We start from the raw sequence: 26,477 nt of genomic DNA, 5'->3' as shown, positions 1-26,477 counted from the left end.
TGGTCCTTTTGGCTGTAGCCATCACAAATTGCACGCTATTGCTGCTAACTGTTTTTACATAGAACCATGGCACTCATACAGGGTTTTTGGAATTTAACACACACAAACCCACTGCCCCATTTCAGCAATAGGGGTCAAAATCACCGTCCCATTTCAGCAATAGAGGTCAAAGCCCTGTCCCTTTTCAGCAATATAGAGGCCAATGGTCACAGTGCTGCCACATATCGACTTTATCAGTTCACAGGATCTGATCTGGCCACAGCGGATGTTCCATGCATGTTTCATAATAGAGGAGGTGGAGCACAGGTGTAGCATTGATGTTAACGGGTTACGTTATTGGGGTCATATATGTATCTGGATGATCTGGCACATACAACTAAGAGACTGTACTGAACCTGAACGGCACCTACACACAGTCTTATCTGGGTTTCTACTTTAGCAGACCCACCCGTCTTTTCTCCCTCCCTCTTGAAGTGCCCACCCTATTTGGTCGGTTTTATTGGTTTCACACCAAACAACGCAAAACAACATGGGGTCTAGACGTACTTTTTACATAACAAATACATTCATTTGGGCTTTTTTTTTTTTTTTGCAAAATATGTTTATTGCTTTTTTAGACATACAAAATACAAACATATAACAAACAAACAATAAATAATAAAACAACAAAACAGCTCAGACACAACATTCATAGAATACATTGAAAAGTGTATAAAGATAAAGCAAGAACATGATCAAAGGGAACACCTCCCGGTCAGTGACAGCATCCCAACAAGGAAAAGAATGAATGTATACAGTGATTCATTTGGGCTTTTTAGTTTCCATTTGACTGGACAGTGCAGTGAGACGGGAAAGTTGTAGAACCTGAACGGCACCTACACACAGTCTTATCTGGGTTTCTATTTTAGCAGACCCACCCAGTCAGTGGTCCCTTCTTTTTCTCCCTCCCTCTTGAAGTGCCCACCCTATTTGGTCGGCTTTATTGGTTTCACACCAAACAACGCAAAACAACATGGGGTCTAGACGTACTTTTTACATAACAAATACATTCATTTGGGCTTTTTAGTTTCCATTTGACTGGACAGTGTAGTGAGACGGGAAAGTTGTAGACAGATTAGACAAACTCAAGTAGCATGATGTTGTGGTCATTGGGCTGTGTTACCTCATATTTCTAGGACGTACATTCAGCAGTTAATCATTGTCAGTAAAAGAAAATCCGTTATTAATCACTAATCAGTGTGTACTCTGTGTGTACCATATCATTAAGTACAATTAGGCCATCTGTTCAATTCATTGAAAGATTGTGAAGCCTGATTTCCACGCTTTAGTGAGTGACCATTAAATTGCAACTTTGTCATTGTTTAATGTGCAGTGTCAATCCAATCCTCTTCCTATAATCAGAGCCCAGCCGTCTAGATAACTTGTCAATATTGTAGTTGGAGAACAAACCCAAAAGAAGCGACTCTATATACGATCTATAAGCTCACAATGCATCGCAATGTGATGCGTTGCTTCTGCACTTTAAAAACAAGCCCAAAAAAACACACCTGCAACTACCAATATTCACAAGCGGCTTCACAGAAAAACAAGCCCAAAATCGCTTATAATAAGCGGACATGGCAACACTGATGATTGACCGCTGGGCTTACCCAGTCAGGCCTGTACTTACTTAGGCCCATCGCTCCCAGAGGAGCATAGGCCATTTACGACTCTTCTCCATCCAACACGGCTTTGGGCTGTCCTCTCTGCCTCCTCCCAGCTGGTTCCCTGTCTCTTTGGGCTGTCCTTTCTGCCTCCACCCAGCTGGTTCCCTGTCTCTTTGGGCTGTCCTCTCTGCCTCCCCCCAGCTGGTTCCTTGTCTCTTTGGGCTGTCCTTTCTGCCTCCACCAGCTGGTTCCCTGTCTTTTGAGCTCTGCCTCAGTGTCTCCATGGTGTTTTTTAGGTCGCCCTCTCTTCCGCTTCCCCTGGGGGTTCCAAGTCAGGGCCTGGCATGTGGTACTGGTTACCGGTTTCCTCAAAGTATGGCCTATCTATCCCCTGTTTATCTACTGTTTATCTCCATCCTTTGTTTATCTACTGGTTCCTGTCTCCCTCTCAGCCATAATTCCATATTCTTGATTTTGTTTGGCCACCGTCCTGATCTATAATTAAAGATGTGTTTCAGACCGCTGATGATAAAAGTCTGGATCTTCTGCACTATAGGCCTGTGTCTTACCTTAAAATATCTCCAGGAACGCCTCAGATGGTGTCATTAACTGGAGAGATCTATACAGGAACATACATGAGGAGTGGTGTATGGGACCCCTGGCTTTTGCCCCTCCAGGTGCTGGTGGTTCTCCTCTTGATGCTATTGCTGGAGCACTGCCCGGTTTTGGAGGATGTCGGAGAGATGATTGAATATTGAATATCCTCCCAAACGGATGGATGCTCATTGCTGTTATCCATCAAGTAGTTTCCTGGCCAATGCACCACTGTAGCCATTAATTATAATGGAGACGGATGGATGACACACATTAAAGCGGCACAATGTAACTTTTTCTTTACGAATAAAATGTAGTTTTGTCCAATCTGTACGGTATAGTATGTTAATACAATATAACTTATACATTTGGGGTTGTTGTATTTTGTCTCCCTGCTCTTCTATTGAGACATTTAGATTGTGTCAAAGGTCATGCATGTCTCACCTATAGACACACATAGTGCAGTTTTAACTAAGGCCACCTGGTGTATTTATTTGAACAGAAAAAGTTAAAAAGCTTGACTACAGGGCCTGACTGTACTGTATGCTGTGTGCAATACAGTCTGTACAGTACAGTACATGCTGTGTGCATGCATACACATAATATATTCATTCTCTATTCTCATATGCACTGTTGATAGTTTTACATACAGTATATCCATTCATATATTCATTGGCAGATGTATATTCATTGGTAGATGTATATTCATTCATATATTCATTGGTAGATGTATATCCATTCATATATTCATTAGATGTATATTCATTCATATATTCATTGGTAGATGTATATTCATTGGTAGATGTATATCCATTCATATATTCATTAGATGTATATTCATTCATATATTCATTGGTAGATGTATATTCATTCATATATTCATTTGTAGATGTATATTCATTCATATATTCATTGGTAGATGTATATTCATTCATATATTCATTGGTAGGTGTATATTCATTCATATATTGGTAGATGTATATCCATTCATATATTCATTGGTAGATGTCTATTCATTCATATATTCATTTGTAGATGTATATTCATTCATATATTCATTGGTAGATGTATATTCATTCATATATTCATTTGTAGATGTATATTCATTCATATATTCATTTGTAGACAGGCTGTACGTAGACAGTCTGTAAATGTATGTTTATATTCATTGATAGACTGAACACACATGTTAACCTATTCATTCAGAGACCCAGTGCAGATGTCTTGTGTCAAATTCTAAGAATCTCTTTTAATGTTATCTTTATTTGAATTGTACTGGCTCTTGGCACTTACTCTTACCTGTTCCTATTTCACCATTATTGCTGTTGCTGCTATGACACCTGAACCCCAATACAGGCTTATCTGATCTTATCTTATGATTAAGGACCGGGCATGCAGGTGACAGGCCCCTGGGCCCTGGCCTGGACACAAAGGGCTGAAATGTTCAATGTATTGCATTCATGATCACTACATTTTGAAACATATCACAAAATAAATTTAAATATGCCTAGACATACTCCAGTGATTTCTGTACATTATTGGTGCTGCCTAGCAAGTCATATATGGTGTTTGCTTGATTCCAGGTTGTACTTTATAGCTCATACTGTATAATGTAAATTGGCCACATTCGCGAACAACACGGCTGGCAACCAGGCTTATAAAAAATAGCTAATGGCCTGTTGCCTGCCTGCCTCTTACACACACACACACACACACACGCGCGCGCGCACACACACTTTTTATTAAGGCAGGATCTACATGCATCTTAAACACATTATGCACACCAATCCACACAGCACATACAGCATGCACCATATGTTTTAAAAGCACCCCACAGTATGTTGTGGATTGTGCATTTGCTATGGTAGAGTACTATTGTACTGGTGTTAATATTATTCTGTTGCTATTTTTGTCATTTTTCCTGTTGCTGCAATGTCGAGGACCCGAAACCCAAGAATTGAGTCTCATATGTAGATAATAATGGGATGAATCCCCCCCCACACACACACACAACCCACACAAAGAAAATAAGTTGGACATGACAGTTATGTCATAATAAACCGTAACAGATTGATTTCCATGCATCTCCTTGGAATGTCAGTCATAAGATCAACTAGCCAACCTACAAATCAGAATGAACCAGGTCAAATGTCTCTGCTGTATGTGTGTGGGACACTACAGGGGTGGAGTGGGATTCCCACCTCCAACCGTGGGAAGTGAGACGACACACACACACACACACGCACACACACACACGCAAGCACACACGCGCACGCACGCACGCACGCACGCACGCGCACACACACACACACACACACACACACACACACACACACACACACACACTTACTGTTTGTGTGCGTACGCTGCAATAGGCAGTCCACCATCCAGAAGATTAATTTAACTCACTGCAGAGTGCACACGAACCCCATTATATTGCAAAAGTGATATTGATGATATGTTGACATATGTCTGAGTGGCAAAGGACAATACACCCGGTATATACTACGAGCTATATCTGCTATTTTCAAAGGATTTTTGTTCCTTTTATACAAATGAAAACTTGTGAAATGGGACATTCTGCATAATTAGTACTTTTACTTTTTTACTTTTACTCAAGTACATTTTGAATACCAAACTTGTACTTGTAAACATTGTGGTATTGATACTTTTACTTTTTACTTTAGAAATGTGAGTACTTCTTCCACCACTGGTGTAGGCCTACACCTACCTTTAGGTTCTGTGACATTTGTCATGGCTGTTGCAACTACATCAGAGTCTGCTGCCATCTGCTGGTGTCACTCAAATTATTATTTCATTTATTTGGCTTGAAAGAAGGGATGCCATGCCATGCTGTGATAAAGCTGGACACTTGTAGGCTACACACATTTTACAGATACTGTAAAATGACCAAACTACCAAATACCTCACTTTCACCCAATTTATAGATTTTTTATACTGATAATGCGTGAAAAGAACTTTTGCTCCATTCTATTCATGCTTTCTATGTTCTGCATAGGGCATTGCTAAATTCATGTTTTTTCATCACTTTGTCAACTTATTAAAAGCTTTCATCACAATGGTTAAGGATTTAATATCATAACCTTCAAGTGTTACACAAGGTTCTATGGTGTAATGGTTAGCACTCAGGACTCTGAATCCTGCGATCCGAGTTCAAATCTCGGTAGGACCTATGTTTGGGTAAAATTTATCGCAGACCGTAGTTCCATTTTATGCAGCTTGCCATTGATTGGCGATGTTGTTCAAGTGAGAGGACCGTTTGTAATAATATAACTGGCATGTGAGTGATGGTTTTATGTATTGCTGGTAATTTATGAAAAACTACAAAGCTTTAGCTCCATTATTTTCAGGGAAACGCTGTGAAATGCAGACGACGTCACACTGATAAGAACCAGCATGCGTGCAAACAGTATGCGCGCAATGAAACCCATTCTGTCAGGTCTCGCTAGGAGTCTAGGACGCGCCTCACTAGCCAACACACAAGAGGGGGTCGGGGTGTGCTGAAACCAGCGCACCCCGAAACAACAGGTTGAGAATTGACTGCATGAAATAATCACCTGTGCATCCAGTCTCAATGTTGGTAAACAAATAATTGGTCTGTAAATTCATTTGTTTTTGATAAATTCTGGCTTTCACTTTAAAGGGGTTTCACGGTCAGTGTTAATTTTGACAGCAAATTCTGATTTAGTCTTAGTCTTATTTTTTGATTAAAACACCATTTAGTCTTTGTCATCTGAAATGGTTTAGTCTTAGTCTAGTTGTAGTTGACAAACTATCAAAATCATTTAGTCTTACTCTAAAGCACTACATCAGACTTGTCAATAAAAACAGACGGGACTTCACCCTCACCATCGCCAGGTCCCATGGTGCAATGGTTAGCACATTGGACTTTGAATCCAGAGATCCGAGTTCAAATCTCGGTGGGACCTCACACCTTTGGTAATTTCACCTGTGATTCAGTGGGAAAAGTTGTCCAGCTTCACCTAAATTACTGTGTCAATTGATATGATTTCCTTCAAATGTACGTCCAGTTACGAGAGTGACTATGTCTGGTATGTTATTATGGTTGATGTCTGTAGACAACCTATTGCTGAGATAAGTAAATATATGCCACAGAATGAAAAAAGTCAGATTGTTTTTTACAGCACCGACTTCCTAACCTGTCTCCACTCCCTGAATCGCTAGCCTCGTATTCAGGAATAATGGAGTGAAACGAAATGAAAATTCAGGCTGAGTGTCAAGCTACCGACTTCCCACCCCCTCCAAAAAATAAATAATACGCACGCGCGTGCGCACACACACACGCACACACGCACACACACACACACACACACACACACACACACACACACACACACACACACACAGTATGAGTGTACTGTCCTCCTGTAACTGTACCTGGAACTATAAATTAAACATAGTTCACTTCCAACGCCTTTATTTTGAAACCCATGGATTGGAAGTGAAACTGCCTTGACTCAGCGCTTAGACGTCATTTCCGGCTTCTCTCTGGGAGACGCGGGAGTTTCCAGCATGGCGGTGCAGCCTAAGCAGAATCTGTCCATGGACAGCGCAGCAGAACATGGCTTCCTCAACTTCTACTTCTCCATGCCGGAGAGGCCAGACACCACGTTCAGGATCTTCGACCGCAACGACTACTATACCGTGCACGGGAAGGACGCCGTGTTCGCGGCCAAGGAGGTTTTCAAAACAAACGCGGTCATCAAAAATCTGGGCTCAGGTTAGTGATCAGATGATTACACTAATCTATATTTTAATACTGTGCAATAATGGCTATCTACAAGTTAATTACATACACATTGTAGTGCTGATGTTAATAATGCCAGTGGCTTTGCCGCGGGACATGTTTAAGTTCATGCTTTGCTGGATGTTTTGTGTTCAATGCACTCTTTGCACTGCACATTTGTAGTAGATACTTTTCACGTGTTCATGCTTTGCAGTAGAACAATTTCATGTGTTCATGTGTTCAACGCGTTGTGAGCTTGTAGATCAGCTATTTATGGCTAATGTTCCCATCAGAATAGGGATGTTAGGGTTCAAGTGGTTAATGAAAGATTTGGAGACCCCCCTGTAGTAGCTCTGAGGACCCCCTATTGCCTGGTCCATAGCCTGCCCTAGAAGGAGGCTATGGACCAGAGCTAAGGTCTCCCTAGGGGTCCCGGTCGGACCCCCTGTTGGAGACCCCTACTGTAAGGAATGCATGAACTTTGTGTGATTACCCCATGCTTACAGTAAGTGTTTACGGCCGTTTAGCTCAGTTGGTTAGAGCGTGGTGCTAATAACGCCAAGGTCGTGGGTTCGATCCCCACAATGGCCACTCTGTTTTTCACTATGGATTGAATACAAAGGAAGGACCCCAATGGAAACAGGCCACAGGCTTTCATGTTTTTTTTTCTTAGCTGACCTTGTATTGAACTGTACTTTCCATGTGCTTTTGTTCTGCAAACTTCTAATAAACTACTCAGTCAATCAATCAAAACGTTTAACAAACAAGGTAAATAGTCACATAAGTAGAGTGCAAAGAGAACAATGTAGTACTAGACTAGAGAAACGGATACCAGGTAAACATCAAACCTACCTAGCATCTGTCTAAACAACATGCTATCTAAAATGTTGTTGTGGTCAACTTAAACTTCAAATCTACACAACAAAAGACATGATCAAGTCACTAACCAGCATATTCTGCAAAGACAACTTTGAAGATGTGAGTTTTCAGACTGGAATTGGGAGTTTATTCCATAGTTTGGGAGCCAGGAGGGAGAAGAGTTTAGGTCAGGAGGACATGCAAAGCGTTGTCCAGGGTGTTTTGTGGAAGGAAGTCAGAAACACAGTCTATATTAGCTCATCTAACCCATTAAGACCTGAGGCCGATTCTACAAATGTCTTCTAAATCCAAACAGTTCTCTCAAAAACGTTTGTTGCTATATCAGTGGTTCTCATCCTTTTTCATGTCAAGGACCCCCAAAGTGAGCAGGGAGGGATTGGATCATGCCCTGAAAGTGTGGGTCCCTTTGTTGACTAGTTGGCCTTAACCAGTTTTTGTACTGGATGTGGGCAACACCCGGAATCTAAAATGCTTCATTTTTTTTGCAGGACATGTTCATGGTTCATATTGTGTTCATTCATACTTTGCACGTTTGTTGACAGGGAGCCGCAAGTTGGAGGGTGTAGTCCTGAGCAAGCTGAACTTTGAGGCCTTTGTGAGAGACCTACTGCTGGTGAGACAGTACAGAGTGGAGGTCTACAAGAACCACAGCAAGAACAGCAAAGAGCAGGACTGGAGAATTGAGTTCAAGGTAAACAAAAGTTCTGTGTATTAATGCCATTTCTGTTTGTTAGTGCCTCGTAGGGCTGTCATGATCATGACATTTTACTGGACGATTAATTGTCATACAAATAATGGTGACTAAGGATTTAATTGGGATTTTGGCGTTGACAATTTGAACATGTACAAATAACCTTTTGTTTTTGGTTTTGTAAACAAAAATTGCACAGGGCAGATATGACAAATGAAATGACCAGTACCAATCTCAAAATAAATAATGTACTTTGGCCAACATAGGCCATATTTAATCATTTCATACTTTACATTTTTATTGTGGAAATAGCTAAGTTTGTAGATATGCTATTTTTGATGTTTGAACATTTTTTCAATTTGTACAGATGAATGGAAACATTTCTGACGGTTAGGCAAAATAATTGCTATGATCTCAAATGATTGCAATCAGGCAATGATGTAATAATTGTGACAGGCTCATGGTCTTTCATTTGTGTTCAAATCCTCAGGCGTCTCCGGGGAACTTGACTCAGTTTGAGGAGATTCTGTTCGGCAGTGGAGTGGGAGCAGAGGGCTGTGCCGGCGTGGTAGCCGTGCGCTTGGCTACCGGGACGGACGGACACCGCACGGTGGGCGTGGGCTACGTGGACGCAGCCCAGAGGACCATGGGAGTGTGTGAGTTTCCAGACAGCGAGACCTTCTCCAATCTGGAGTCCCTGCTGGTGCAGATCAGCCCCAAGGAGTGTCTGCTAGCCCAGGGAGATGGCAACAGTGATGGCGCTAAGTTACGAGAGGTAATAAATTGTGTACTGGTATTTTTAAACTGAAAAAATCTAATACAAAAAATATACATATTTTTGATCTGTATGTAGCCACATACAGAACAGCAGAAACAAAACACAACTACTATACAACAAAACAAACCCTAACAATTACCCGCCCACCCATGCCCTAAGGGAAGTAGAATAAATGATTTAGCTCACGCAAATAGGAAAGGAAGAGAGAAAAAAGAAAATAGATGATAGAATAAAATGAATACAAAAATAATAGAGGGGGGGGTTGCTAGTCCTTAGTTGTATCGATTTGTGGTTAAAGAGTTGATGTACAATAGAAACGGATCCCAGGTTCTGTAGACATTTTTCAGGGAACCTCTAACTGTAATGTTCTGTAGACATTTTTCAGGGAACCTCTTAACAATAAATTAAAACATTTCTCTAGGCATGTGTTGTTTTCTGTCAGGAAGGTTAGCCGGAACATGGTACAAATACATGACCTCCCAATTAGAATGGATGGGACATCTATATTCCAGAACGTTGAATGAAAAATCACGTCCCTTTTGTGTTTTTCCTGGGTGTGCATGCCACGCACTGCACCAGCCCATTGATTCTCTCTGTTTTGAGTACAGTGTGAACAATCAAGGGTCTGGTCTTTCTACAATGTAATGAGACGATGTGTTTCTGTGTGCAGGTGGTGCAGCGTGGAGGTATGCTGGTCTCTGACAGGAAGAAATCCGAGTTTAACAGCAAGGACATGGTGCAGGACCTGAACAGGCTGCTCAGAGCCAAGAAAGGACAGACCGTGGCAAGCAGCACACTTCCTGAGTTAGACAAACAGGTAAACAACTACAGTATTTACAACACATTACGTTGTGGGCTTGTAGATAGTATTTTTATAGCACCTTTGGAAATGCGGGTAGAAACAAAGCCATTTAAAAACAGTAGTGTTCAAAAGCAATGTAATGTAGAATATTGTCCACCAGGGGGACACCAGTGGCTCACCTGGTAAATAAGCTCAGTGGCTCACCACATAAATAACCCACAGCAGTCTTCCTTCCATTGAGGACATCTTCGTCAGCAGGAGCAGGAGCACTGTGGCCCGCGTTATGCGAGGACCCTGCTCACCCGGCCCATGAACTGTTTGACCCGCTCCCCCCGTTCAAGAGGCCTCGATCCATCAAAGCTATAACTGAAATGCTTAAATGCAGCTTCTACCCAGGGGCTGTTAGACTGATGAACTCTATGCCCCAATAAATGCACTTTCGCTGTTCTGCCTTGCTGTGCCGTTATACAGTATGTCATTGCGATGCTGCCATGTTATCTTGTTTTGATAAATGCTGGATGCTACTGTTTTTAATATGCTCAGTTTTAATTCACTGCACTTTAGGATGTTATGCTTATTTTTTATTTATTGATGGTTATTTTATTGTACACTGCTGGTCCTGAGTACGATTTTTGTTTCATATGCAAGCATGTAAATGGCAAATAAAGTTAACCTATAAGGGACACAGATAGACCATAAGGTTATAGTCCTTCCCGCCAGCTGACCCTGGTTCAAATCCATCCCGAGTCTCCCTGCTGCATGTCTCTCGCCTTCCCTGTCTCTCACGGTCAACGCAGAGATGCCCCCGAAAAATATAGAACAAAGACAAGCATTCACATTTTGGAGAAGTTGTAAATAGAAATTAGAACACGCACTAAACCAGTGCGTATTTGAGTATAAAAAAATTACTCATTTACAGGTCTGACCTCTGCTGGAACGCAGAAACAAAACTGTCAAATGCAACCCAAAAACTAAGTTGTGATAAAAAAAAATACTGTTTGTGGTGTTTTGTGGTCTCGTCATGTGTCTGCAGGTGTCTATGTCATGCTTGGCGGCTGTGGTGCGTTTCTTGGACCTGCTGTCTGATGAGACCAACTTCAACTCCTTCAAACTGACCACCCTGGACCTGGGCCAGTACATGAGACTGGACAACGCCGCTGTGCTGGCTCTGAACCTCTTCCAGGTCAGAGCCAGTCTCATACCTATGATATGATCTCACATCCTGTACATAGTTGTCATTAGGTACTGTAGGAGTAATTGCTCACGGGCAGGATTAAATTAACCCATTTAGAACTGAGGCAGATTCTACAAATGTCTTCTAAATCAGTAGTTCGCAAACTTTTATCTGCGAAGGACCCCCAAAATGATATGTATTTGGCCACGGACCACCACATAAATGTTTTGTGCCAGGGACCCCCAGAAGAAAAGATTTGTGTTAAAAGAAAAAAATCAAAATTATTATAATTTTTTCAAACACTTTCAAGAGAGAGAAAACAATAATACGTGTTGATTTGGACAACTGGACAAAGTAATGTGCTTAATTTCTAGTAATAGTGTGGCCTTTCCCCTCCTGTCAGTCATAGATCGTTGCAGATCTGGTCACGGTGCAGAAGGGATGTACAATCGTACATGTTATTGATGACTGACGTTAAAGGAACATTAAGCCATTTTATGCTCTTCGTAATACCTCACCTGTTTTCCTCTGTGACATTTTGGATCTGATTTGTTCTCCAGGGTTCACCTGATGACACGACTGGAGCCCATTCATTGGCCGGCCTGTTGAACAAGTGCCGAACACCGCAGGGCCAGCGATTGGTCAACCAGTGGATCAAGCAGCCGCTGATGGACAAGGCCAAGATAGAGGAAAGGTAACATGAAGAGGAGAAGAGGAGCGTCCCTAAAATTTTCAAAAACCCTTGTGGATGTGAGATGGTGACAAAATGTACGTCATATGCTGCTGCTGCATGGACGCAGCAATTATAATTTGGCCTTAAAGGGATTCTAGGCAACATTAAGCCTAAATTAAAAAAATATTTATATATTTTTTTCGCATTCGCAACACATTGAGAGCTTGTAGATAAGCAATTTTTGCTGTGACTAAATTACTACTTTGTATTTATTGGAACACAGGTTCTTTTTTACATATCCTGAAAAGTAACCGTTTTGGACATGCAGTACAAGCTTTCTGCCCGACAGTGGCAGTATTTTTGTTCAGCTGATGAAAAAGCTCTCTGTGTAAATGTGTGTGTGTGTGTGTGTGCGCAGGCTCGACCTGGTGGAGAGTTTTGTGTGCGACTCTGAGCTGAGGCAGACCTGCCAGGACGACCTGCTGCGGCGCTTCCCCGACCTCCACCGCTTGTCCAAGAAGCTCCACCGGCGCTCGGCCACGCTGCAGGACTGCTACCGCGTCTACCAGGCCGTGGGCCACATCCCTGGCCTCGTAACGGCCCTGGAGAGATACTCGGGTACGCATATTGACTTTTCACTCATGTTTACATACAGTACATACTGTCAGTGACCAAAGGGTTTTCATCTAAAGTATGTGCAATATTATATTGTTCATAAAGTCACCGCCAGCCTACATAAAACTCGGTGAAACGCGTTGCTTTTCCAGCATCTAGAGAGCAGGAGAGAGTAAATATCTGCAAAGTCCACCGTTCAGTCACAGTCAACAGCATTATAAGACCAAAATCGTGGAAAGCCATTATGACAAAGGTGTGTGTGTGTGTGTGTTTTTTGCAGGCAGCTACGGGGCACTGATGGAGGCAGTGTTCCTGTCTCCTTTCAGAGACCTGCTGAATGACTTTGTCAAGTACCAAGAGATGATAGAGACCACTCTGGATATGAACCAGGTCAGTCTCAATGAGACTCGTACAGTATCTACAAGAACGACTGCCACCTTGTTGTAATTCTGTGTTATTGATCTCATAAAGCCTGAGCTGTACGTCGTTGCACGCTGGTGTCATGCACCAAAAATCAGATCTACAAGCTCGCAACATTGTATAAATCAGGTGGCATGTTGCGTTCACATTGAATATCCCCATTGCAAGCAAGAACTGTGTGGAGAGAGAACGAGAGTGGCACGCAAAAACGTATAAATGGTTGGTGCTTCTCTGCGTCAATGGAGTGCTGAAAAAAAGTTGAAGCCAGCTCTTTTTTGGGTAGGCGTCAAAAGCCACAAATGTCGGGTGAAAATGGCTTCATAGGCTGTCGCTTTGTTGCTGCTGGTGTGAACACAGCATTTGGTGTGAAGCTGCAGTTACTGGTATGCATAGATAACTGTGTTTGTATATATATGTGTGTGTGTAGGTGGACCACCATGAGTTCCTGGTCAAGGCCTCCTTTGACCCGGCGTTAAGTGAGCTGAGAGAGAACATGGACTCCCTGGAGACGAGCATGAAGGCAGTCCTGAACAGTGCAGCACGAGAACTGGGTAAACGCATAACGCACACATTGGGTGTTGAGCATTTATGCAGTACTGTATGACTTTGTAGCGGAGTAGCTGTGCCTGAAGCCCAGACGGGTAATATCTCCCTTGCCATTGGGCGGGATTCTGTGGAGGGGTCGTAGGTTAGGCTTGTATACAGGTGCTTAGACGTGCATGGATTTGTTATTTACCAAGATGTCATTGATCGATCAAATCAATTTATGTTAGTTTCTAGATGTTCTTTAACCACTTAAACCCTTTATTCTTAGTTTAAGGAAGTCCCCCAGGGGTCTATACTAGTTCCCCTCTTTTTTCCCTCTACACTAAATATCTTTGCCGAAAATAGCAGCTCTACAAGCTCACAATGTGATGTGTTGATGCTAGGGTTCATGTGGTTATTATCTCATTGTGTAGGATGTGAGAACTTAGTTTTTTTCACTTAAGATGATGGCGTATGCTGTTAGTCCGTCCCTTCCCACTTTGTCTGTGCAAATAAATGGAATGTAAACAACCCCCCTCTGGTGTGTGTGTGTCTGTGTGTGTGTTCAGGACTGGATGCAGGGAAGACGGTGAAGCTGGAGTCCAATGCCATGCTGGGCTTTTACCTGAGGGTGACCTGTAAGGAGGAGAAGGGCCTGCGGAACAACAAGAAGTTCACTACGCTGGACGTGCAGAAGAACGGAGTGCGCTTCACTAACGGGTCTGTATGACAGTAGACTGAGAGAACGAGAGCAATCCATGGTCTCGAAGGGCGGATCCAAACCCAGGCGCCCGGAGCAGTGCGCGTCCTCCGATTGCTTCACCAATCTATGTCCCCGCCTCCCCTCCCCTCCCCTCCCCTCCCCCCCCGGTCTGTGCACAGAGCAGGCTGATGTCACCAAATTTAGAGCGACGCCCCTCTGCACTCTGGTTGGTTAGGAGTTAACAAGGTCCTAAGACCATCGTTCCTGCACCGTTCGCCCAGACTTTTTTCTTTTGAAACAAAAAAAAAGGCTGGGTTTCCGAGGCTAGTATGACAGCAACACAAGAACACACCTGTCCTGATCGTTGAACATCTGCTTTGTAACCGTTGCCCTGGGAAGAGAAAACACTGTTAGCTAGCTAGTTACAGTAGGTAGCTAGCCTGCAATTTTGTTTTTAGGTTGTTGTCACTTTGCTTTGAACACCTTAGTTTTTATTTTTGAGCGAAAACAAAACTAAACCTGGGTACCGAGGCTACCTTCTTAGTGATGTAAATAGTTGACTGGTTGTTGTTGTCTGTCTCTGTGTGTGTGTGTGTGTGTGTGTGTGTGTGTTCGTTCATGTGTGCATGTGCCCACAGTAAGCTGAGCGCTCTGAACGAGGAGTACACCAAGAACAGAGAGGAGTACGAGGAGGCTCAGAACGCCATCGTCAAAGAGATCATCAGCATCGCCTCAGGTGAGAATCTTTTATCGCCTGCTGCTCATCATCTTCAAACCAAACCAACCAAAACGTTTCATCTCCCTCCAACCTGTGCTTCTCCAAACCACCAACCAGGCTACGTGGATCCTCTCCAGACTCTGAGCGACGTCGTGGCCCAGCTGGACGCGGTGGTCAGCTTCGCCGTGGCGTCTGTCTCAGCCCCAGTGCCCTTCGTCAGGCCCCAGCTCCTGGAGGAGGGCAGCGGCGGTGGCAGGCGCCTGGAGCTCCACCAGGCCAGACATCCCTGCATGGAGACGGACGCCGACACCGCCTTCATTCCCAACGACATCAGCTTCACCCAGGGAGAGAAGAACTTCTACATCATCACAGGTGCATGGATTAAAGTTCTCAGTCGCCATGACTGATTTCAGTCATTTTCACCGTTTGGAGAGCGTTAGAATGGGTCAAACTAGCAATAGACTGAATGTAGAACAGCAAGAACATAGGTTTAGAATGATAATACCACAACATAATTTTCCATATTGTGCTAATTGTTTAGGAAACACAGCACTAATGTGAAGGACTCCTTTCAAACAGTTTCACAAATCACAGATTGGGACGGCCTAATAAAAATGTTCAGTTGTGAGATTTGTTTTTGCTTAAATCCCTGTTATGTAGGAGTACAGAGGCTTTGCACTTTAGTATATCTTTTTCATGGCATACGCATGTATATGAAAAACTTTGTGTGTATATATACCGTATATACACATACAATGCGTTCTAATTCACAGATCTCTGTATTTGAAATATTGGGAAAGAAATATGTTATAAATGGCATCTTTTTTCCACAAGTGATACAGTATATGGTAATACAAGCAATATGTCAGACGTGTTCCCACTGCAATATGCCATCAGACATTGCCACCAGGCAAACTCATACCATTCGGAAATGGTTACTAACGCCCCGGTCTCTGGCCACGCCCTTCAGGTCCAAATATGGGCGGAAAGTCCACCTTCATCCGTCAAGTGGGGGTGATCTCTCTGATGGCTCAGATTGGCTGCTTCGTGCCGTGTGAGAAGGCGGAGATTAGTGTGATTGACAGCGTGCTGGCCAGAGTGGGAGCAGGGGACAGTCAGATCAAAGGCGTGTCCACCTTCATGTCCGAGATGCTGGAGACTGCTACCATTCTAAGGTACATACACACTTATAAAACAATGATTGTGTCAGTCTTACGCAAAAGCTAAATTATTATTAGATTATAATTTAAGCTTATCTATCTACATCAGTGTAAATCAGCAATTGTCCGCTTTTTTTTAATCTTTGAAAAGTTTCAGCTTTACTAATATGCCCAAAATAGGGACGCCAGGTTGAAAGTAATTAACACCAATTATCCCTATATTTGTGTTGCTGTATTGAACTGGGACAGGGTGGTATAGTAGTAGGAGGAACTGTATTTTTGTTTGCATTTCAGTTTTATGTCTCAGATCTTTCTCGGTATATATATATATTTCTTTATATGCATAAAATTAAGGATAAAAAAAAGACATCTCCACATTTACAACTAAAATCAATCCTTTGCTTCCAGGTCTGCGACAGAGAAGTCCCTCATCATAATTGACGAGCTGGGCAGGGGCACGTCCACCTACGACGGCTTCGGCCTGGCCTGGGCCATCAGCGAGCACATCGCCTCCAAGATCAGCTGCTTCTGTCTGTTCGCCACCCACTTCCATGAGCTGACCGCGCTGGCCACCCAGCAAGCCACCGTGCACAACCTGCACGTCACCGCCCTCACCACCAAGGACAACATCACCATGCTGTACAGGGTCAGGCCAGGTGGGTGGAGCTGGAGCCACGAGCTGCGTTATTTTAACCCATTCAATGCGGGAACGCATCTGTCATTTTAAGATTTCTTTGGATACAAAAAAAAAATCATTTTGAAAAACAAATAGTGAAAATGTGTGCAAATCTGCACCCGTCAGCATGCAGGGAGTGTTTGGCGGGATGCAGCAGTGATGACACACACATTCTGTGTGGGGAGGCATTAATTGGCAACGACTAAATTGGAGAGAAAAAGGGGGTAAAAAGCACATAAAAAATACAAATGAACAACTTTCAACCAATGCATTGCACAGTGATGTATGCAAGGCATAATTGACGGCAAGCCGGTCATTATTGAGAAATAAACCCCGACTGGATGATAAGATCACAAAGCAAAGCGGGGGAGTCTTATCACAAAACTAAGGATTTCATTTCTTACGGTAATGAAAGTATTCCATTAATTTATGCCAGGTCACGGTGCGTCCAGTGCAACGTGTCGCCTCGGAAAACAGGAAGTGTTGATCAAATAGAATACATTTTTGGTTACTGCATTGTCTATTTCTCGCTTGAATTTTTTTCAAAAACATTCTTGATAGCAATGTTTTGCTGTAAATGACATGGTGTGTTTGTTTTATAGCTGTCGTATGGCAAAAATCAAGCAGTGCAGCAGGTGGCGCTCTGCCTTTGATTAAAGACAGCGGTCTGTCATTGGGCCCAGCGGTTATTATTCAGAAATAACACGCCGCCGCAATCATGATTGACTAATCAGAATCAAGCATTCAACCAAGCCATGTAATAAATGTGGTTAAAACCCATTCAAAACACTTTATTTGTGAGAAGTGCACAGATGAGTGAGAGGGGGAAAAAAACAGAATCACAAACATGACGACTGGTGTGTTGTTGTGCGTGCACACAGGTGTGTGTGATCAGAGCTTTGGAATCCACGTCGCCGAGCTCGCCAGCTTCCCGCCATCTGTGGTCGCCATGGCGAAGGAGAAGGCTGCCGAGCTGGAGGAGTTCCAAGAGCCGGAGTCAGACGAGAGCGAGGAGCCTGAGGCCAAGAGACGGCGCTCAAACAAACAGGTTTGTTGAGATTGAGATCCGCCATTTATAAAACGGATGGCTATTTCTTTCTTCTCCCTTATACAGTGACTTGCAAACGTATTCAGCAGCCTTGAAAGTAGTCAGATGTGTCTGTATCACAAATGATGAATTGCAATTTTGTTTTGTGTAATATTTTATTTTAAAAGACTTAAATATTTTTTTAAAGTGACATGGATTGTATAGGAGTATTTTGTCGAAAAAATAAACAACTGAAAGCTGCTATTTTGTATAATGGCTGACTTATTTACTGTAATTTAGGAAGAAAATAGCCGATCTACAAGCCAGAGCATACGAGTGGAGCAGGCAGAAATGGCAGATCTACAAGCTCTTCATTTGTTGTGATGTGTAGTGATCTTGTAAATCTGCTATCTTCCAAACGCATTGAAACGTTTTGGAACATTTGCGCCCAGAATAGGGATGTTGAAAAAGTTGTTAAACAAAATCCTATGGGTGAATGTGAATACACAGTTAGTATTGCCCAGGCTTATTGCTGGGCTGTCACCTGAACCATCGTGAATCCTTTGGTTTGTCTCTTGTGTAGGAGGGTGAGGCGCTGATACACCACTTCCTGGAGAAGGTCAAGCTACTTCCTGCTGCTACCATGACTGATGGCGAGGTGAAGGCGGAGCTTAAGAGGATGAAGGCGGAGCTTGTTGCCAAAAGCAACAGCTACATCACAGAGATCCTGGCACGATGTGCTCCCATGCAGACGCCATGAGGTGGACAGACAGGCAGACAGAGAGGCAGGCAGACAGACAGACAGACACTCGTTCACACATTGCCAGTGTTGGTGGGATTTGAAGGGCAACTGTTAGTCTCAGAATTTTCTGAATTAGAGGATGGCACTTTAACCACTTGAACCCTAGCGTCAATATTCTGGGGTGAACATTCGGCTATTTTCCATGAAGACGTTTGGTGTAGAGGGAAAAAGGAGGTGTCTTAGTATAAAACCCGTGGGGGACCCCGGTCGACTAAGTCAGTGGTTCTCAACCTTTTCAGGCCGTGACCCCCCAAAATAATCATATTTGAACTGGGGACCCACCTTGATAAGCACTTGGAAAGTAGGAGTTCACTTTGTTCCACAGGCAAAGATTGTGAGTTGCGAGGTGTTGTGAGCTTGTAGATCGGCTTATTTTCTTTTTTTTTGTCATTTTGGCAAATGTTTGACCAGTGTATAGTTTGTTGATGACTTTTGATGCAGTAATGGTCTTTTTTTCTTTTCTTTTTTATTAAAAAGGTCCTAAAAGTCCTTAAATTGTCATTTCACTGTCATCTGGGGACCCCCCCCCCCCCACACACACACAAAATCATGTGGGGACCACCCTTGGGGTCCCGGCCCACAGGTTGAGAACCACTAGACTAAGTATGTAGGGTTTAAGTGGTTAAAGGTTCTCCAGGAGGAACCGCACAAACTTTAACCTGATGCATTCTCTATCCTCTTGTCCTCCATTAATATCCTTGTTAATACAATATTGTACTCATAAATGTTGTAAGCTATTAGACACATTAGAAAACTCATTGTATTTCTGAGATGGTTATAACCGGCAATGCAACCTTTTGAGCAGCAGGGGACAGCAAACATCTGTGTCAATAGAGAGCACTCAATAAGTCGTTGAATTGTTGAAGACTGGACCTTCTGTAGACTGCATCAGTTTGCAGTTAAAGCCCCCACTCAGGACCTGGGGAAAGGAAAAAGTTAGTGATGGGATTCATAATGCAACAAGCAGGCATAAGTTTCACCTTTCAAAATAAGGTTTTCAACAACGGTTCATCCGCAGCTATTGTGTTCTCACTAACTGATGCCAATTCAATAAAGAGACGGATGTCCATATTCTGTTGAGTTGTTCCTCAATTGCTCTTATTTGTATAAAACAACTGGTAAACCATCCCCCTTCCGGAAGGGGGATGGTTTACCAGGCTATCAGATGACAGCCCTTCCATGTGTGAATTTGGCTGATATATATATATTTATATACTGTATATAATAACCTGGTCTCACATGTGCATGCGCACAAAACAAAAACGTGTATATTTTCTCATATTTATCTAGATCAGGGGTCTTCAACGTTTTCAGGCCAAGGACCCCCTAGCTGAGAGAGAGATGAAGCAGGGAGCCCCTACTCTATATTGTATAAAATTGTGTTTCAGATTAAAGTTTTTTTTTTACTTAGTCTGCTATTTTTTCCCTCTACACCTATAGCCTCTTTGCCGAAAATAGCGGATCTACAAGCTCTCAACGCCTCGCAGATCGGCTATGTTCCCCTTAGAAAAGGAATTCTAGGGTTCAAGTGGTTAATGTAAAAAAAACTAAATCCTATCACACAAAGATTTGGTGGACCCCCTATAGTAGCTCTGAGGGGGTCCGTAGGGGTCCCGGACCCCCTGTTGAAGACCCCTGTTTTAAAGTCAAGGACCCCCAAATTGATATGTATTTGTCTGCAGACCCCCCATCCGAAAATGTGTTGTGTCAGGGTCCGGGACCCCTAGAAGAGAAGATTTGTGTTCAAATGATTTAAACACTTTTTTCTTTCTTTGCAGATGTACATGCTCACAGTGCTTGCGGCACGAAGTGACGCACTGTGAGCTTGTATATCTCTTAAAGTGGTTAAAATGATTGTGATGCTGTATTTACACATTTTGCCGGGGACCCCCTGGAACCCCCCCAAGGACTCCCTAGGGTCCCTGGACCCCACTTTGAGAACCACCCGCCCGGCCTACACCACAACACAGGTCTGTCGGGGTAAGCAGGCATGTCTGTGTGCGTTTAAATCTAACTATCAAACCTGTTTTAACAAGCAGTTGGAATGACAGGAAGAACCCAGCCCTGGCCTTAGGTGACTCTCACAGCTTTTACTGTGTGTGCTTGCTTTGGTGGAAGAAAGACAATTGCCATTAAATTATATTCAGTTGAAAGGGATCTCAAAGACACTCTGTTAGGATGGAGTTTGTTTACTTGTTGGCACCTTTTTGACATTTTCTCATTAAACGTGAGGACAGTTTAACCCCTTAAGCCCTATTTTATACTACTACAACACCATTGAGAAGGTCTTCTACGTGTAGCTACAAGGAGGCTGTCCCGAGTCCTCTCATGGAAATTCCATTGGAAGGGGAAAATGGTATTATATTACCCTTTTCTTGATGAAAACCACAAAAAAACCTACAAAAAAAACATGATGATGCAGCCTTGTGATTATTCATATTTTATTCTCATACCATCATTTTTCTTTAACCATACAACAGGTAAGGGGTGATCATGAGGAATGGACATCATTTTTTAAACAAACTACTGCCGAAACTCATGACGTTGTCCATCGTGCTGTCGGCTGCCTTGTCCGCTGCCGCACCAGTTACTGCGTCCCCAATCGCTCCAGAGATCTTGTCCCCGATACCTGGGGGACGACATTTCAGTGGAGCAGTGAGATTCAAGCAGTGATGGAAGAAGTATTTGCATGTTTTACTTAAGTAAAAGTATCAATACCCTATTGTAGAAATAGTCTGTCACAAGTCCGGAATTCTAACTAAAGTTTTCAAGTAATTATAGTGGAGTAAAAGTATAATATTTGCCTTTGAGATGTAGTGGAGTAGAAGAAAAATTATTGAAAATTGGAAGTACTCCAGGAAAGTAAAAATACCTAAAAATTGTACTTAAGTACAGTACTCGAGTAAATGTGCTTAGTTACTTTCCACCAGGTCAGGAAGCTTTATTGTCCACTATTTACCAGCTACACAGTATTTAGTCATGCTGGTAAAAAACAAAATATCTGACTAGACAGGTAAGATTAGTAAAACCAGTTGGAAAGTGCTAAGTGCCAGGTTCATTCTACATAATTAGTGTAATTGTGCTTCATGGGTTCAAAAGGCAATCTTCTGTAGTCCATTTCTCATATTAAATTACGACTCGAAAACATGAAGAATAGATCAAATCAAATCACCTTGTTCTGCTGCCTTTTCATCCTTCTTTCCACCGAGCAACTCGCCAACCTTTGCTTGCGCTGCGTCAGCTGGGGAGTAGGTATTGAGAAAAAGGCACATCATTTCACAATGCACTGTCCTTAGGGCCCACTCGTCCTATTACCCTGTCTGGTTACAAGAAGAGTGGACACTAAGGAAGAGTGGGCACCTCGATGTAAAATGTGCTATTTTGTCCAAAATGTTACAAAAATATATATTTATAGTTGAAAAATGGTCTTAAGTAATGTAAGGTATACATGATTTGAACATGCACGGTACATGTTTATGATCAAATACAGTTTGTTTATACAGGATTTGTAATAATTTGTAGCAATTGAAGAAATATTAGACCTTAATTGTCAAATGTTCAATCATGTTCTAATCATGTATACTTTACATTACTCCAAATATTATTATTTATTTACATGTTGGACCAAATGGCCAATTTTACATCGAGGTTCCACTCTTCCTTTGTGCACACTCTTCCTGTTACACACTGTCTGATCTGACAATGAAACTTATGACGTTATTTAAGTCCATCTTTACACTCTCACACAAGTTAAATTGACGTGTAGAGTGGAAAATCACATAATTATATTAAGGGAATAATAAGTACTAATATCTCACCAGCTTTATCAATCATGCTGTTGACTCCAGACTGTAAACCGTCCATTTCAGCTGCCTTGTATTGTCAGATGATGCCTTCCTGGTGCGAGAAAATGTTATGAGTGTGGAAAATGTCAGTGTGTGTGTCTGTGTGTAGTCTCATCACCCACACACCCACACCCCTGATCTTCTGCTGGCAATAAACACACCCATACTAACACACGTGCCAATTTGTTTCTGAATACACCAGTTCTTCAGCCATCTACATGCTACAGTAAACATTCTACCTGACAGGTTGATGTGCAAACAATTGTCTGGAGATGCTATAAGTGAAGTCATATGTCATGTGTCTTAGGACCACAATGGACTTTTTTGTGTTCTCCTTTTTAGCCCAAATGTCTGAATAAAGTAGTAATAAAGAATTCAATCAATCAATGCAAACAAGTAAAATGAAATGAAACTAAGGAGAAAAAATGTGGTTTACTGACACTAAAATAAAAACGAAAATGAACAATGTAAAACCAACTAAAACTAAAACGAAGCAAATCAAAATAGAATTGTATGTATAATCATCTTTGTTTTTCACCATGATACCCGATGTCATGCATTCTTTCATCCTAACCTTTTCAGTTTCCTTATAATACCTAAAACTAAGACTAAAACTAGTCTATGCACTTGTTAATCTATCTAAACTGAAATCAGATGCCAAACTGAAAAACTAAATGAAGCTAAAACTAGCTGATGCACACACGCAGTAGCCTGCTAACCCCCCCCCTCCCCTCGGGAAATCTCATTTGTATTTGATTTCAATAGTGAAATCAAATACAAATGAGATATCCGGAGGGAGGGGGGGTTACCAGGCTACACATGCAGCACATGTGGGACACATTTATTCTGCTGATGCCTTGAACCCTGTGTCTTTTCCCTTTACGGATGAATCGAGTTTCAATGTTTCATCCTACTATACCTTATCATATCATATTACCTCCGAGGAGGTTTTTTTGTCTGAGATGTTTCGTCCTTGGCAGAGTTGTGCACTTTACTGAGTGCATTACTTGCTGACAGTGAAGTACTCAGATATTTTACCACAGTGTAGAAATTCTCTGTTACAAGTAAAAGGCCTGTGTTCAAAATCCGACTTGAGTAAAAGTACAAAAGTATTGGCATCAAAATGTACTTAAAGTACCAAAAGTAAAAGTACTAAAATGTTTGAAAATAGATCTACAAGCTCACAACGCATTGCATCGCGACACGCTGTGAGCTTATAGATCTATTTTCAAATAGCCTCTGTATATAATGGGGCCAAAGTGGTTCATGTGTGTTTCATAATATGATCATTTATATCTGCAAAGTAACTAGTAACTAAAGTTTTCAAATAATTGTAGTGGAGTAAAAGTACAATATTTGCCTCTGAGATGTACTGTAGTGGAGTAGAAGTAAAAGTATTGAAAATTGGAAATACTCCAGTAAAGTAAAAGTACCTCAAAATTGCACTTAAGTACAGTACTTGAGTAAATGTACTTAGTTACTTTACACCACTGCTTGCTGAATATTAAATTCTTAATATCTGATTATGAATTTGCAGGTGTGGGAAAGCGCTGAAAGTCAGTGGATAAAATATCAATCAGTGGACGTCCTGTCACATTGAAGGACATGTGAGTCATGTCGTAAACACCCAGACACACAATGTAGTGCGTTCCTCTGTGAGACAACGCCCCGTCAACTCGTACAGTTTAATAGTGTTTTGGAATTCTTTTGTGTTGAAGAATGCTCCACCCAAATGTGTCACCATGGCAACGTATCTTTTTAACCACTTTCAACAGCCTTGCGTCCCTATTTTGGGCATGTCATTATAGGCGAGAATGACAAATATATACAGTGTTTCGCCCCGGAAATAGCAGATCTAGAGGCTCACACGTATATCGACTAAGTGTAGATAATGCATGATAAGTGGTTTAATGTCCAGCCCTGCCCCCTTGGCACAGGTTGGTGAGGATAGGCTGGATAAAATGTCACCCAGCAGGTTACAAAATATGATGCATGATACTGGACTGTGTGTGTGTGTGTGTGTGTGTGTGTGTGTGTGTGTGTGTGTGCGTGTGCGTGTGCGTGTGCGTGTGTGCGTGTGCGTGCGTGTGTGTGCGTGTCAGCATGTTTGTGGGAAAGGCAAACAGATGGTGACAGACAACAGAACAGCCACAGTTTTTCTATAATCAGCATCATTTGCTCGTATTAATTGGACTTTATTATTGAGGTGACACTGAGTTGTACAGGAGTCCTGTGCTCTGTCAACCAGCACATATGCAAATCAATGCTGTAACCTTGTCATGCTCGGAAATCAAAGCTGAAATGTAGATCGGGATTCGACTTTTTGTGTTTCAGATTCAACTTTTTTTGTTTACTTGGTCTGCTCTTTTTTCCCTCTACACCAAACACCTCTTTGCCAAAAATAGCCGATCTACAAGCTCACGACGCCTTGCAGCGCGAGGCGTAGTGAGCTTGTAGATCTGCTTTTTTTGGCTAAAGTTCTCCTCAGAAAAGGGATGCTAGGGTTCAAGTGGTTAAGGTATAAAAAATAATCATATCACACAAAGATTTGGCGGACCCCCTGTAGTAACTCTGAGGACCCCCTAGGGGTCCCGGACGTCTAGTATATATCCCTGGGGGACTCTGGTCAACTAAAAGTAATGTAAGTAATGGGATTTTGGTGACCACTGCTCTGATTAGCACATTATAGGACTAGATTTTAAGGCCGGCCTGAATATCTAGTTATTCCAAAAGGCATTAAACTCACTATCAATGCGTCCAGAGGACGGACAATCTTTTACCCCGATAATGCAACATTGTCTGTGTTAAAATCTGGTTCCAAATAAAAGTTAGATAACTTTATCGCCTCGTAATATTCACGCTCTGTGTGAATGTTCTCATGACACAAACAGTTCCAAAGAATATTCAGTGATGCATTTACACTACTTAGGAATGCTTAATTAATCAAAGCTTAAACCTACATGCCCATTTCGCAGTGCTCACTTCCATTTAGTGTTCAGTTTTCCCCTGGGCTGACTTTGTTATGGTGCTAGTCTGCCCACTATTCCTGTATTCTAAAAAATAGCTAGAAATGGTGAACTTCTAGTGGAAAAATGTGCATATATATGCAAACTATAGGTTATATGGTGTTCAATTCAGCTTAGTTTCTGATGAGAGAGAGACAAGAAAGGCAGGAGAGAGGGAGAGAGAGAGAGAGAGAGAAGGGCTGACATGCAGCAAATTAGAGCCTCTGGGCAGATTAGAATGGTGCCATCTGCAGGAAGGATTTATTTACTGTATGAGCCACCATAGTACACCAAAGTGTCAGTGGTGGAAGAACTACTGACATTTTGTACTTAAGTAAAAGTATCAATACCCTATTGTAGACATAGTCTGTTACAAGTACAAGTTTGGTATTCTTGAGTAAATTTACTTGAGTAAATGTACACAATATTGTACTTAATGTACCAAAAGTGATAAAATTATTGGGTTAATTGAAAAAGGAATTGATAGAATTTATTGCTCCGAAAATATTAAATAGTTGCAGGCCCAGCCTCTCCACTGAGCGCATGGAACCTCTGTAGATTGAACATTTTAACTTTTGTCATTCATAATGGAAGTCAATAGCGGTCAGATCAGGCTGAAATCTTGCCCTGATATGGAGCAATACGTCATAGATACGTCATAGATGAATGACATCATAGATGATGTTCCCGAATATGGAGTTCCACCCGGCCTGGTTCCACTGAGCCCTAGGGAGTGAAAACTAGCCTCACTCATCAGTTGGTAGCGGCCGTTGCTAGGATACAGTTATGGTAAATAAGTTGCACTCTGAGTGCTATATTTCTAAATTTGGAATATTGACTCTCAGCCAATCCCAATGTGACGTCTGAACTAACTCTGATGTCACGCCACCAATTTAAAAGCGTGTACACCGCGTAAATTGTATTTATTGCAATTTGTACAGTGCTTGTTGGGTATTTAGGTTTTCTACTGGTTATT

At 42.1% G+C, this 26,477-nt stretch overlaps 1 protein-coding gene across 1 annotated transcript; it reads left to right on the top strand.

Annotated features, from left to right (window-relative positions):
* The first annotated feature begins 6,774 nt into the window (after positions 1-6,774).
* msh2 (mutS homolog 2 (E. coli)) lies at positions 6,775-19,731 on the top strand. Its single transcript, XM_084079256.1, has 16 exons — positions 6,775-7,002; positions 8,430-8,578; positions 9,069-9,353; positions 10,027-10,173; positions 11,192-11,341; positions 11,893-12,026; positions 12,424-12,623; positions 12,901-13,010; positions 13,468-13,591; positions 14,135-14,285; positions 14,907-15,004; positions 15,104-15,358; positions 15,957-16,161; positions 16,555-16,802; positions 17,704-17,870; positions 18,433-19,731. Exons 1-16 carry the CDS (start codon positions 6,795-6,797, stop codon positions 18,607-18,609), a joined length of 2,808 nt encoding a protein of 935 aa, XP_083935382.1. The 5' UTR covers positions 6,775-6,794; the 3' UTR covers positions 18,610-19,731.
* Positions 19,732-26,477: the final 6,746 nt, after the last annotated feature.

Source organism: Gymnoscopelus microlampas (genome assembly GCF_963454915.1).
Source record: "Gymnoscopelus microlampas genome assembly, chromosome: 14".
In the NCBI taxonomy this organism is placed as follows: Eukaryota; Metazoa; Chordata; class Actinopteri; order Myctophiformes; family Myctophidae; genus Gymnoscopelus; species Gymnoscopelus microlampas.
Note: the sequence above shows the minus strand (reverse complement) of the source record. Positions and strands in the feature narration are given on the sequence as shown.

Excerpts from the sequence above, each read along its gene's own strand:
- msh2 (XM_084079256.1), top strand. The coding sequence starts at position 6,795 with ATGGCGGTGCAGCCTAAGCAGAATCTGTCCATGGACAGCGCAGCAGAA. Across the intron at positions 10,174-11,191 it reads TTCCTGAGTTAGACAAACAG|GTGTCTATGTCATGCTTGGC; the intron begins GTAAACAACTAC and ends ATGTGTCTGCAG. Across the intron at positions 11,342-11,892 it reads TGGCTCTGAACCTCTTCCAG|GGTTCACCTGATGACACGAC; the intron begins GTCAGAGCCAGT and ends TTTGTTCTCCAG.